Source organism: Sphaerodactylus townsendi, linkage group LG02 (assembly GCF_021028975.2).
Source record: "Sphaerodactylus townsendi isolate TG3544 linkage group LG02, MPM_Stown_v2.3, whole genome shotgun sequence".
Taxonomy (NCBI): domain Eukaryota; kingdom Metazoa; phylum Chordata; class Lepidosauria; order Squamata; family Sphaerodactylidae; genus Sphaerodactylus; species Sphaerodactylus townsendi.
This window is the reverse complement of record NC_059426.1, coordinates 164,038,909-164,052,413: the sequence shown is the minus strand read 5'-3', so window position 1 is coordinate 164,052,413 and position 13,505 is coordinate 164,038,909. Positions and strand designations below refer to the sequence as shown.

The 13,505-nt window shown below is 80.3% G+C and overlaps 1 protein-coding gene across 1 annotated transcript in view; it reads right to left on the bottom strand.

Moving 5' to 3' along the window:
- Window positions 1-12,910: 12,910 nt before the first annotated feature.
- The window catches only part of KLC1 (kinesin light chain 1), a 52,698-nt gene continuing 52,103 nt past the window's right edge, over window positions 12,911-13,505 (bottom strand). Inside the window, exon 14 of the mRNA XM_048485557.1 lies at window positions 12,911-13,045. Coding sequence (XP_048341514.1) covers window positions 12,911-13,045 — 135 coding nt within the window. The remainder of the gene's footprint in view (window positions 13,046-13,505) is intronic.

Below are 13,505 nucleotides of genomic sequence, written 5' to 3'. Positions count from 1 at the left end.
CATCAGGGGTCTGCAACCTGCGGCTCTCCAGATGTTCATGGACTACAAATCCCATCAGCCCTGCCAGCATGGCCAATTGGCCATGCTGGCAGGGGCTGATGGGAATTGTAGTCCATGAACATCTGGAGAGCTGCAGGTTGCAGACCCCTGCTCTACATCCTGTGCCTTTCCTGGGCCCCGCCAGCTGCAGCTGATGTTGTGAAGTGGGTATACTATAGAAGAGAAAACACACAGCTTAACTGAGAGAATTCCAACTAAGTTGCGGATGTCTTACGGAAGGAAGAACTCTACCTGAAGCTCCCAAATCCAGCAGCAGCTTTGTGTTTCTCATAGTTCAAAAACACTCCAAATTCTGAGTCTAATGCTATAATTTGATTTTAGAGGTGGCATGAAATAAAAGTTCCAGATTCTTATAGAGCAGAACACAAGGGCTTTAGGTAAAGGACGTACGTGATAGTGCGGTCAGACGCAACACAACTTGCTGACACAAGTCTCTTATTTCATTACTTTCAACACAACATAGCAGCTTTCAAGGAAAAAAAATGGTCTAACGTTTGTGCATTTCAACTCAACATTGTAAACAATTGCAGTCAAGCGCTACACGTTTCATTTTCAACTCATATGTACAACATAACCATACTTCATGTCCAGAAGTTGGTGAAAACTTTTACAGTTTTAACTCCAAACATTCCTTAAAAGTTTCCAGCCTTTGTTTGTTAGTATTAACAGGGAAAAAACTGAACACTATCTACAAAGTTAACACGCCGATTTTGTCCGTTGTCACACTACGTCCTGCAGACGCTAGCAGAAATTCAGTGCTTCTTCTGTATATTTTATTTATATTAGCTTAAACGTTACTTTAACACAGCATGGCGGTTGCATTCGGAGGAGTGCTTAAACTCTGGACATTTTCCGATTTAACTTTGCCTTTATAGAACTACATCTCTTAAAAGTGCTCTTATGGGAAAAAAAATGGGGGGGGGGGGGGTGGGGGGGGGGGAGGGTGGGGGGGGGGGGGGGTGGGGGGGGGGGGGGGTGGGGGGGGGGGGGGGTGGGGGGGGGGGGGGGTGGGGGGGGGGGGGGGTGGGGGGGGGGGGGGGTGGGGGGGGGGGGGGGTGGGGGGGGGGGGGGGTGGGGGGGGGGGGGGGTGGGGGGGGGGGGGGGTGGGGGGGGGGGGGGGTGGGGGGGGGGGGGGGTGGGGGGGGGGGGGGGTGGGGGGGGGGGGGGGTGGGGGGGGGGGGGGGTGGGGGGGGGGGGGGGTGGGGGGGGGGGGGGGTGGGGGGGGGGGGGGGTGGGGGGGGGGGGGGGTGGGGGGGGGGGGGGGTGGGGGGGGGGGGGGGTGGGGGGGGGGGGGGGTGGGGGGGGGGGGGGGTGGGGGGGGGGGGGGGTGGGGGGGGGGGGGGGTGGGGGGGGGGGGGGGTGGGGGGGGGGGGGGGTGGGGGGGGGGGGGGGTGGGGGGGGGGGGGGGTGGGGGGGGGGGGGGGTGGGGGGGGGGGGGGGTGGGGGGGGGGGGGGGTGGGGGGGGGGGGGGGTGGGGGGGGGGGGGGGTGGGGGGGGGGGGGGGTGGGGGGGGGGGGGGGTGGGGGGGGGGGGGGGTGGGGGGGGGGGGGGGTGGGGGGGGGGGGGGGTGGGGGGGGGGGGGGGTGGGGGGGGGGGGGGGTGGGGGGGGGGGGGGGTGGGGGGGGGGGGGGGTGGGGGGGGGGGGGGGTGGGGGGGGGGGGGGGTGGGGGGGGGGGGGGGTGGGGGGGGGGGGGGGTGGGGGGGGGGGGGGGTGGGGGGGGGGGGGGGTGGGGGGGGGGGGGGGTGGGGGGGGGGGGGGGTGGGGGGGGGGGGGGGTGGGGGGGGGGGGGGGTGGGGGGGGGGGGGGGTGGGGGGGGGGGGGGGTGGGGGGGGGGGGGGGTGGGGGGGGGGGGGGGTGGGGGGGGGGGGGGGTGGGGGGGGGGGGGGGTGGGGGGGGGGGGGGGTGGGGGGGGGGGGGGGTGGGGGGGGGGGGGGGTGGGGGGGGGGGGGGGTGGGGGGGGGGGGGGGTGGGGGGGGGGGGGGGTGGGGGGGGGGGGGGGTGGGGGGGGGGGGGGGTGGGGGGGGGGGGGGGTGGGGGGGGGGGGGGGTGGGGGGGGGGGGGGGTGGGGGGGGGGGGGGGTGGGGGGGGGGGGGGGTGGGGGGGGGGGGGGGTGGGGGGGGGGGGGGGTGGGGGGGGGGGGGGGTGGGGGGGGGGGGGGGTGGGGGGGGGGGGGGGTGGGGGGGGGGGGGGGTGGGGGGGGGGGGGGGTGGGGGGGGGGGGGGGTGGGGGGGGGGGGGGGTGGGGGGGGGGGGGGGTGGGGGGGGGGGGGGGTGGGGGGGGGGGGGGGTGGGGGGGGGGGGGGGTGGGGGGGGGGGGGGGTGGGGGGGGGGGGGGGTGGGGGGGGGGGGGGGTGGGGGGGGGGGGGGGTGGGGGGGGGGGGGGGTGGGGGGGGGGGGGGGTGGGGGGGGGGGGGGGTGGGGGGGGGGGGGGGTGGGGGGGGGGGGGGGTGGGGGGGGGGGGGGGTGGGGGGGGGGGGGGGTGGGGGGGGGGGGGGGTGGGGGGGGGGGGGGGTGGGGGGGGGGGGGGGTGGGGGGGGGGGGGGGTGGGGGGGGGGGGGGGTGGGGGGGGGGGGGGGTGGGGGGGGGGGGGGGTGGGGGGGGGGGGGGGTGGGGGGGGGGGGGGGTGGGGGGGGGGGGGGGTGGGGGGGGGGGGGGGTGGGGGGGGGGGGGGGTGGGGGGGGGGGGGGGTGGGGGGGGGGGGGGGTGGGGGGGGGGGGGGGTGGGGGGGGGGGGGGGTGGGGGGGGGGGGGGGTGGGGGGGGGGGGGGGTGGGGGGGGGGGGGGGTGGGGGGGGGGGGGGGTGGGGGGGGGGGGGGGTGGGGGGGGGGGGGGGTGGGGGGGGGGGGGGGTGGGGGGGGGGGGGGGTGGGGGGGGGGGGGGGTGGGGGGGGGGGGGGGTGGGGGGGGGGGGGGGTGGGGGGGGGGGGGGGTGGGGGGGGGGGGGGGTGGGGGGGGGGGGGGGTGGGGGGGGGGGGGGGTGGGGGGGGGGGGGGGTGGGGGGGGGGGGGGGTGGGGGGGGGGGGGGGTGGGGGGGGGGGGGGGTGGGGGGGGGGGGGGGTGGGGGGGGGGGGGGGTGGGGGGGGGGGGGGGTGGGGGGGGGGGGGGGTGGGGGGGGGGGGGGGTGGGGGGGGGGGGGGGTGGGGGGGGGGGGGGGTGGGGGGGGGGGGGGGTGGGGGGGGGGGGGGGTGGGGGGGGGGGGGGGTGGGGGGGGGGGGGGGTGGGGGGGGGGGGGGGTGGGGGGGGGGGGGGGTGGGGGGGGGGGGGGGTGGGGGGGGGGGGGGGTGGGGGGGGGGGGGGGTGGGGGGGGGGGGGGGTGGGGGGGGGGGGGGGTGGGGGGGGGGGGGGGTGGGGGGGGGGGGGGGTGGGGGGGGGGGGGGGTGGGGGGGGGGGGGGGTGGGGGGGGGGGGGGGTGGGGGGGGGGGGGGGTGGGGGGGGGGGGGGGTGGGGGGGGGGGGGGGTGGGGGGGGGGGGGGGTGGGGGGGGGGGGGGGTGGGGGGGGGGGGGGGTGGGGGGGGGGGGGGGTGGGGGGGGGGGGGGGTGGGGGGGGGGGGGGGTGGGGGGGGGGGGGGGTGGGGGGGGGGGGGGGTGGGGGGGGGGGGGGGTGGGGGGGGGGGGGGGTGGGGGGGGGGGGGGGTGGGGGGGGGGGGGGGTGGGGGGGGGGGGGGGTGGGGGGGGGGGGGGGTGGGGGGGGGGGGGGGTGGGGGGGGGGGGGGGTGGGGGGGGGGGGGGGTGGGGGGGGGGGGGGGTGGGGGGGGGGGGGGGTGGGGGGGGGGGGGGGTGGGGGGGGGGGGGGGTGGGGGGGGGGGGGGGTGGGGGGGGGGGGGGGTGGGGGGGGGGGGGGGTGGGGGGGGGGGGGGGTGGGGGGGGGGGGGGGTGGGGGGGGGGGGGGGTGGGGGGGGGGGGGGGTGGGGGGGGGGGGGGGTGGGGGGGGGGGGGGGTGGGGGGGGGGGGGGGTGGGGGGGGGGGGGGGTGGGGGGGGGGGGGGGTGGGGGGGGGGGGGGGTGGGGGGGGGGGGGGGTGGGGGGGGGGGGGGGTGGGGGGGGGGGGGGGTGGGGGGGGGGGGGGGTGGGGGGGGGGGGGGGTGGGGGGGGGGGGGGGTGGGGGGGGGGGGGGGTGGGGGGGGGGGGGGGTGGGGGGGGGGGGGGGTGGGGGGGGGGGGGGGTGGGGGGGGGGGGGGGTGGGGGGGGGGGGGGGTGGGGGGGGGGGGGGGTGGGGGGGGGGGGGGGTGGGGGGGGGGGGGGGTGGGGGGGGGGGGGGGTGGGGGGGGGGGGGGGTGGGGGGGGGGGGGGGTGGGGGGGGGGGGGGGTGGGGGGGGGGGGGGGTGGGGGGGGGGGGGGGTGGGGGGGGGGGGGGGTGGGGGGGGGGGGGGGTGGGGGGGGGGGGGGGTGGGGGGGGGGGGGGGTGGGGGGGGGGGGGGGTGGGGGGGGGGGGGGGTGGGGGGGGGGGGGGGTGGGGGGGGGGGGGGGTGGGGGGGGGGGGGGGTGGGGGGGGGGGGGGGTGGGGGGGGGGGGGGGTGGGGGGGGGGGGGGGTGGGGGGGGGGGGGGGTGGGGGGGGGGGGGGGTGGGGGGGGGGGGGGGTGGGGGGGGGGGGGGGTGGGGGGGGGGGGGGGTGGGGGGGGGGGGGGGTGGGGGGGGGGGGGGGTGGGGGGGGGGGGGGGTGGGGGGGGGGGGGGGTGGGGGGGGGGGGGGGTGGGGGGGGGGGGGGGTGGGGGGGGGGGGGGGTGGGGGGGGGGGGGGGTGGGGGGGGGGGGGGGTGGGGGGGGGGGGGGGTGGGGGGGGGGGGGGGTGGGGGGGGGGGGGGGTGGGGGGGGGGGGGGGTGGGGGGGGGGGGGGGTGGGGGGGGGGGGGGGTGGGGGGGGGGGGGGGTGGGGGGGGGGGGGGGTGGGGGGGGGGGGGGGTGGGGGGGGGGGGGGGTGGGGGGGGGGGGGGGTGGGGGGGGGGGGGGGTGGGGGGGGGGGGGGGTGGGGGGGGGGGGGGGTGGGGGGGGGGGGGGGTGGGGGGGGGGGGGGGTGGGGGGGGGGGGGGGTGGGGGGGGGGGGGGGTGGGGGGGGGGGGGGGTGGGGGGGGGGGGGGGTGGGGGGGGGGGGGGGTGGGGGGGGGGGGGGGTGGGGGGGGGGGGGGGTGGGGGGGGGGGGGGGTGGGGGGGGGGGGGGGTGGGGGGGGGGGGGGGTGGGGGGGGGGGGGGGTGGGGGGGGGGGGGGGTGGGGGGGGGGGGGGGTGGGGGGGGGGGGGGGTGGGGGGGGGGGGGGGTGGGGGGGGGGGGGGGTGGGGGGGGGGGGGGGTGGGGGGGGGGGGGGGTGGGGGGGGGGGGGGGTGGGGGGGGGGGGGGGTGGGGGGGGGGGGGGGTGGGGGGGGGGGGGGGTGGGGGGGGGGGGGGGTGGGGGGGGGGGGGGGTGGGGGGGGGGGGGGGTGGGGGGGGGGGGGGGTGGGGGGGGGGGGGGGTGGGGGGGGGGGGGGGTGGGGGGGGGGGGGGGTGGGGGGGGGGGGGGGTGGGGGGGGGGGGGGGTGGGGGGGGGGGGGGGTGGGGGGGGGGGGGGGTGGGGGGGGGGGGGGGTGGGGGGGGGGGGGGGTGGGGGGGGGGGGGGGTGGGGGGGGGGGGGGGTGGGGGGGGGGGGGGGTGGGGGGGGGGGGGGGTGGGGGGGGGGGGGGGTGGGGGGGGGGGGGGGTGGGGGGGGGGGGGGGTGGGGGGGGGGGGGGGTGGGGGGGGGGGGGGGTGGGGGGGGGGGGGGGTGGGGGGGGGGGGGGGTGGGGGGGGGGGGGGGTGGGGGGGGGGGGGGGTGGGGGGGGGGGGGGGTGGGGGGGGGGGGGGGTGGGGGGGGGGGGGGGTGGGGGGGGGGGGGGGTGGGGGGGGGGGGGGGTGGGGGGGGGGGGGGGTGGGGGGGGGGGGGGGTGGGGGGGGGGGGGGGTGGGGGGGGGGGGGGGTGGGGGGGGGGGGGGGTGGGGGGGGGGGGGGGTGGGGGGGGGGGGGGGTGGGGGGGGGGGGGGGTGGGGGGGGGGGGGGGTGGGGGGGGGGGGGGGTGGGGGGGGGGGGGGGTGGGGGGGGGGGGGGGTGGGGGGGGGGGGGGGTGGGGGGGGGGGGGGGTGGGGGGGGGGGGGGGTGGGGGGGGGGGGGGGTGGGGGGGGGGGGGGGTGGGGGGGGGGGGGGGTGGGGGGGGGGGGGGGTGGGGGGGGGGGGGGGTGGGGGGGGGGGGGGGTGGGGGGGGGGGGGGGTGGGGGGGGGGGGGGGTGGGGGGGGGGGGGGGTGGGGGGGGGGGGGGGTGGGGGGGGGGGGGGGTGGGGGGGGGGGGGGGTGGGGGGGGGGGGGGGTGGGGGGGGGGGGGGGTGGGGGGGGGGGGGGGTGGGGGGGGGGGGGGGTGGGGGGGGGGGGGGGTGGGGGGGGGGGGGGGTGGGGGGGGGGGGGGGTGGGGGGGGGGGGGGGTGGGGGGGGGGGGGGGTGGGGGGGGGGGGGGGTGGGGGGGGGGGGGGGTGGGGGGGGGGGGGGGTGGGGGGGGGGGGGGGTGGGGGGGGGGGGGGGTGGGGGGGGGGGGGGGTGGGGGGGGGGGGGGGTGGGGGGGGGGGGGGGTGGGGGGGGGGGGGGGTGGGGGGGGGGGGGGGTGGGGGGGGGGGGGGGTGGGGGGGGGGGGGGGTGGGGGGGGGGGGGGGTGGGGGGGGGGGGGGGTGGGGGGGGGGGGGGGTGGGGGGGGGGGGGGGTGGGGGGGGGGGGGGGTGGGGGGGGGGGGGGGTGGGGGGGGGGGGGGGTGGGGGGGGGGGGGGGTGGGGGGGGGGGGGGGTGGGGGGGGGGGGGGGTGGGGGGGGGGGGGGGTGGGGGGGGGGGGGGGTGGGGGGGGGGGGGGGTGGGGGGGGGGGGGGGTGGGGGGGGGGGGGGGTGGGGGGGGGGGGGGGTGGGGGGGGGGGGGGGTGGGGGGGGGGGGGGGTGGGGGGGGGGGGGGGTGGGGGGGGGGGGGGGTGGGGGGGGGGGGGGGTGGGGGGGGGGGGGGGTGGGGGGGGGGGGGGGTGGGGGGGGGGGGGGGTGGGGGGGGGGGGGGGTGGGGGGGGGGGGGGGTGGGGGGGGGGGGGGGTGGGGGGGGGGGGGGGTGGGGGGGGGGGGGGGTGGGGGGGGGGGGGGGTGGGGGGGGGGGGGGGTGGGGGGGGGGGGGGGTGGGGGGGGGGGGGGGTGGGGGGGGGGGGGGGTGGGGGGGGGGGGGGGTGGGGGGGGGGGGGGGTGGGGGGGGGGGGGGGTGGGGGGGGGGGGGGGTGGGGGGGGGGGGGGGTGGGGGGGGGGGGGGGTGGGGGGGGGGGGGGGTGGGGGGGGGGGGGGGTGGGGGGGGGGGGGGGTGGGGGGGGGGGGGGGTGGGGGGGGGGGGGGGTGGGGGGGGGGGGGGGTGGGGGGGGGGGGGGGTGGGGGGGGGGGGGGGTGGGGGGGGGGGGGGGTGGGGGGGGGGGGGGGTGGGGGGGGGGGGGGGTGGGGGGGGGGGGGGGTGGGGGGGGGGGGGGGTGGGGGGGGGGGGGGGTGGGGGGGGGGGGGGGTGGGGGGGGGGGGGGGTGGGGGGGGGGGGGGGTGGGGGGGGGGGGGGGTGGGGGGGGGGGGGGGTGGGGGGGGGGGGGGGTGGGGGGGGGGGGGGGTGGGGGGGGGGGGGGGTGGGGGGGGGGGGGGGTGGGGGGGGGGGGGGGTGGGGGGGGGGGGGGGTGGGGGGGGGGGGGGGTGGGGGGGGGGGGGGGTGGGGGGGGGGGGGGGTGGGGGGGGGGGGGGGTGGGGGGGGGGGGGGGTGGGGGGGGGGGGGGGTGGGGGGGGGGGGGGGTGGGGGGGGGGGGGGGTGGGGGGGGGGGGGGGTGGGGGGGGGGGGGGGTGGGGGGGGGGGGGGGTGGGGGGGGGGGGGGGTGGGGGGGGGGGGGGGTGGGGGGGGGGGGGGGTGGGGGGGGGGGGGGGTGGGGGGGGGGGGGGGTGGGGGGGGGGGGGGGTGGGGGGGGGGGGGGGTGGGGGGGGGGGGGGGTGGGGGGGGGGGGGGGTGGGGGGGGGGGGGGGTGGGGGGGGGGGGGGGTGGGGGGGGGGGGGGGTGGGGGGGGGGGGGGGTGGGGGGGGGGGGGGGTGGGGGGGGGGGGGGGTGGGGGGGGGGGGGGGTGGGGGGGGGGGGGGGTGGGGGGGGGGGGGGGTGGGGGGGGGGGGGGGTGGGGGGGGGGGGGGGTGGGGGGGGGGGGGGGTGGGGGGGGGGGGGGGTGGGGGGGGGGGGGGGTGGGGGGGGGGGGGGGTGGGGGGGGGGGGGGGTGGGGGGGGGGGGGGGTGGGGGGGGGGGGGGGTGGGGGGGGGGGGGGGTGGGGGGGGGGGGGGGTGGGGGGGGGGGGGGGTGGGGGGGGGGGGGGGTGGGGGGGGGGGGGGGTGGGGGGGGGGGGGGGTGGGGGGGGGGGGGGGTGGGGGGGGGGGGGGGTGGGGGGGGGGGGGGGTGGGGGGGGGGGGGGGTGGGGGGGGGGGGGGGTGGGGGGGGGGGGGGGTGGGGGGGGGGGGGGGTGGGGGGGGGGGGGGGTGGGGGGGGGGGGGGGTGGGGGGGGGGGGGGGTGGGGGGGGGGGGGGGTGGGGGGGGGGGGGGGTGGGGGGGGGGGGGGGTGGGGGGGGGGGGGGGTGGGGGGGGGGGGGGGTGGGGGGGGGGGGGGGTGGGGGGGGGGGGGGGTGGGGGGGGGGGGGGGTGGGGGGGGGGGGGGGTGGGGGGGGGGGGGGGTGGGGGGGGGGGGGGGTGGGGGGGGGGGGGGGTGGGGGGGGGGGGGGGTGGGGGGGGGGGGGGGTGGGGGGGGGGGGGGGTGGGGGGGGGGGGGGGTGGGGGGGGGGGGGGGTGGGGGGGGGGGGGGGTGGGGGGGGGGGGGGGTGGGGGGGGGGGGGGGTGGGGGGGGGGGGGGGTGGGGGGGGGGGGGGGTGGGGGGGGGGGGGGGTGGGGGGGGGGGGGGGTGGGGGGGGGGGGGGGTGGGGGGGGGGGGGGGTGGGGGGGGGGGGGGGTGGGGGGGGGGGGGGGTGGGGGGGGGGGGGGGTGGGGGGGGGGGGGGGTGGGGGGGGGGGGGGGTGGGGGGGGGGGGGGGTGGGGGGGGGGGGGGGTGGGGGGGGGGGGGGGTGGGGGGGGGGGGGGGTGGGGGGGGGGGGGGGTGGGGGGGGGGGGGGGTGGGGGGGGGGGGGGGTGGGGGGGGGGGGGGGTGGGGGGGGGGGGGGGTGGGGGGGGGGGGGGGTGGGGGGGGGGGGGGGTGGGGGGGGGGGGGGGTGGGGGGGGGGGGGGGTGGGGGGGGGGGGGGGTGGGGGGGGGGGGGGGTGGGGGGGGGGGGGGGTGGGGGGGGGGGGGGGTGGGGGGGGGGGGGGGTGGGGGGGGGGGGGGGTGGGGGGGGGGGGGGGTGGGGGGGGGGGGGGGTGGGGGGGGGGGGGGGTGGGGGGGGGGGGGGGTGGGGGGGGGGGGGGGTGGGGGGGGGGGGGGGTGGGGGGGGGGGGGGGTGGGGGGGGGGGGGGGTGGGGGGGGGGGGGGGTGGGGGGGGGGGGGGGTGGGGGGGGGGGGGGGTGGGGGGGGGGGGGGGTGGGGGGGGGGGGGGGTGGGGGGGGGGGGGGGTGGGGGGGGGGGGGGGTGGGGGGGGGGGGGGGTGGGGGGGGGGGGGGGTGGGGGGGGGGGGGGGTGGGGGGGGGGGGGGGTGGGGGGGGGGGGGGGTGGGGGGGGGGGGGGGTGGGGGGGGGGGGGGGTGGGGGGGGGGGGGGGTGGGGGGGGGGGGGGGTGGGGGGGGGGGGGGGTGGGGGGGGGGGGGGGTGGGGGGGGGGGGGGGTGGGGGGGGGGGGGGGTGGGGGGGGGGGGGGGTGGGGGGGGGGGGGGGTGGGGGGGGGGGGGGGTGGGGGGGGGGGGGGGTGGGGGGGGGGGGGGGTGGGGGGGGGGGGGGGTGGGGGGGGGGGGGGGTGGGGGGGGGGGGGGGTGGGGGGGGGGGGGGGTGGGGGGGGGGGGGGGTGGGGGGGGGGGGGGGTGGGGGGGGGGGGGGGTGGGGGGGGGGGGGGGTGGGGGGGGGGGGGGGTGGGGGGGGGGGGGGGTGGGGGGGGGGGGGGGTGGGGGGGGGGGGGGGTGGGGGGGGGGGGGGGTGGGGGGGGGGGGGGGTGGGGGGGGGGGGGGGTGGGGGGGGGGGGGGGTGGGGGGGGGGGGGGGTGGGGGGGGGGGGGGGTGGGGGGGGGGGGGGGTGGGGGGGGGGGGGGGTGGGGGGGGGGGGGGGTGGGGGGGGGGGGGGGTGGGGGGGGGGGGGGGTGGGGGGGGGGGGGGGTGGGGGGGGGGGGGGGTGGGGGGGGGGGGGGGTGGGGGGGGGGGGGGGTGGGGGGGGGGGGGGGTGGGGGGGGGGGGGGGTGGGGGGGGGGGGGGGTGGGGGGGGGGGGGGGTGGGGGGGGGGGGGGGTGGGGGGGGGGGGGGGTGGGGGGGGGGGGGGGTGGGGGGGGGGGGGGGTGGGGGGGGGGGGGGGTGGGGGGGGGGGGGGGTGGGGGGGGGGGGGGGTGGGGGGGGGGGGGGGTGGGGGGGGGGGGGGGTGGGGGGGGGGGGGGGTGGGGGGGGGGGGGGGTGGGGGGGGGGGGGGGTGGGGGGGGGGGGGGGTGGGGGGGGGGGGGGGTGGGGGGGGGGGGGGGTGGGGGGGGGGGGGGGTGGGGGGGGGGGGGGGTGGGGGGGGGGGGGGGTGGGGGGGGGGGGGGGTGGGGGGGGGGGGGGGTGGGGGGGGGGGGGGGTGGGGGGGGGGGGGGGTGGGGGGGGGGGGGGGTGGGGGGGGGGGGGGGTGGGGGGGGGGGGGGGTGGGGGGGGGGGGGGGTGGGGGGGGGGGGGGGTGGGGGGGGGGGGGGGTGGGGGGGGGGGGGGGTGGGGGGGGGGGGGGGTGGGGGGGGGGGGGGGTGGGGGGGGGGGGGGGTGGGGGGGGGGGGGGGTGGGGGGGGGGGGGGGTGGGGGGGGGGGGGGGTGGGTCCAAATGGCTCTTTGAGTGTTAAAGGTTCCCTACCCCTGGACTAGATTCACCTATGGCCAGATCTAGCACAGTTCGTCTTCCATTCTTATCTAACAGGGATATTTTAAAACAAGAGGAAGAACATAAATGAGAAGTGATATCCCAAATTCAACTAAATAAGGAGGCAATGTTGTACTATGCTAGGGAACTGCACCTGAATTAATCTCCTACTTTTCCAGCGCAAGAAGAACTCTTTTCCCTTATTATCACTATCTGCCTTACAAGAGGCCCACATGATCCACGCAGTACTAGATGTGGTTACCAAGTAACTTTGATTTAATGTTTTCAAAGGGAGCTCTTCCATTACTGATGGGCCGTGGACCTGATAATACTCGGATAAGTTTTAAATCAAATAAAATCCGTTAGAACTTCTTCCATCAATGAGACCAAAACAGTCTGCAAATAATGATGGACTGAAGAATCTGTTTTCCCCTTTTTAAAAAGTCACCAAATCTGTAGAAAGAATTCTGTATGATGCTGACGTAACGGCATTGTCAGTATTGCTAGACGCTGTTAATTTTGTTACCAGCAGTCAATACTGCTATGCTGCACTGTAGTAACATCTCAGGTTTACGCAGCACAAATTAAGTTATTGCTATTTCCAAGCTTTTTAAACTGTAGCTGTTTTAAACTGTTAATACGGTCACGTCTCCATGTAAAAGTGATTTTAGAAGACAGATTTTTAAATATATATATATACCACCGAAATTCCTATGAAACTAGTCTCTGCATAGTTACACTCTTGGATAATAAAATTGGGTATCCCATGCTTCAGTGCAATAATTACCATCACAATATCCGTGAATGAAAAATCAGCAGTTTTTTAAAGAAAGGGGAAGCCGTTCCACAAAGCTCACCTACTGTGTACTGCAAGGGTGGCTGTATTACACTTCCTTTCATTTCCTTAATAATTTTATTTTAAATGCATCTCTTTAAAATGCATCCCAGATAGTAATCATTCGGGCAGTCCATTTAAGTACTATATCGAAACATCCCCAAGAATGAAAAAGTGCAAACATGTATCCAGTTAGTAAGTTAGATTTTGAATTAACATGTCATCACATGTTGGAAATATTTGTCCATCTATTTATTTCTATCAAACCCACATATCACATTCTTTGCCCTCACCCTATTTAGAATTAATTAAGAGGGGGAGGAGGGCTCTTGAAATGCAATCAGTAGCACTGATGCTATTCCTGTGTCTAAGAGGAGAAAGCAGAATAGGTAACTATGATTTTATATGATGTCAAAAATGTTGCTTTTACAAAGCCATGAAACAGTTTACCATCACATGTATGCAGAGGTGGGATCCAGCAGGTTCTCACAGGTTCCCGAGAGTGGTTACTAATTATTTGTGAGTGCCGAGAGGGGGTTACTAATTGGTGATTTTGCCACGTGATTTTTGCCTTAGTTACGCCCCTCCTCTCAGCAGTAGCGTGCAGAACTTGAAGCGGTCTAGCAGGAGGTGCACCGGTGTGCGTGGCAGCCTGCGCCTGCATGCATTCGTTTCCCGCCCAAGGACCGGCGCAGCAGCTGTGTCCCTGCCACAGCTCCGCGTAGGAATGCCCCGCCCCCGGAGTGCCCAGCCACGCCCTCGTTGTGCCCCGCCCAGCCCCATTGGCGCTACGCCAGTTTGAATCCCACCACCATGGGAACCTGTTACTAAAATTTTTGGATCCCACCACCGAATATGTAAAGAGATCAGGCTTTCCCAGCTGTTTGTCCCAACTTTCAACATTCTCTGTATTATGTCTGTAAGAACCACCATCAGATTTTATGTGTGGGTATGTGTGTTTTGCCGTTCCACACACTAGGTGCCTACAAGCGGAAGGAACCCATTACACAGCACAATAAGGACAGGCTGAACGTTCCATCACATCTAGAAATAAATAATTACCCAGGATTCTTTGGTTCACTCTCTCGTGAACTTCCTCCTTTCAGCTTTCTAACCAGCTTCTCGCTGCTGCGTCTGATTGAAGCGCGAAGTTTGCTAAAGGAGCCGCTGCGTTTTAGGGATCCCGTGCCATCCTGGTGGGAAAATGAGCACATTGAAAACTGCTAAAAAAAAAAAAAAGCCTTTGACCTTTGTTACAGGTGAGCATAATAAGCACAACTACAGATTTCCCATCTCACTTAATGTTGAGTACAGTTAATCAAAGTTATGTTTGCTTCTTACAATATCAGCTTCTCCAATATTCTGAGGTTAGCAGGTGAAAGTATATGTATTTTTTACAAACGCTGTCCACAGCATTCCAGGCAAACACACTGGACGCAGTTCAACAGTTTTTTCCTAGGCCAGCTTCGCCAAGATGAAAATTGTCCAGTTTCCGCATGTTTATGTGAAGCTTGCCAGTGAAAAAGGCCTCGTGAGACTGTTCCCACTCCGTTTTTTAAAAAGGCCAAAACTGCAGAGATCCAGTAAGCGATTCACAAATGTGTACATAAGCATTATGGGTAGGTGCGGTTTCTTGGGAGAACGCAGGTTATC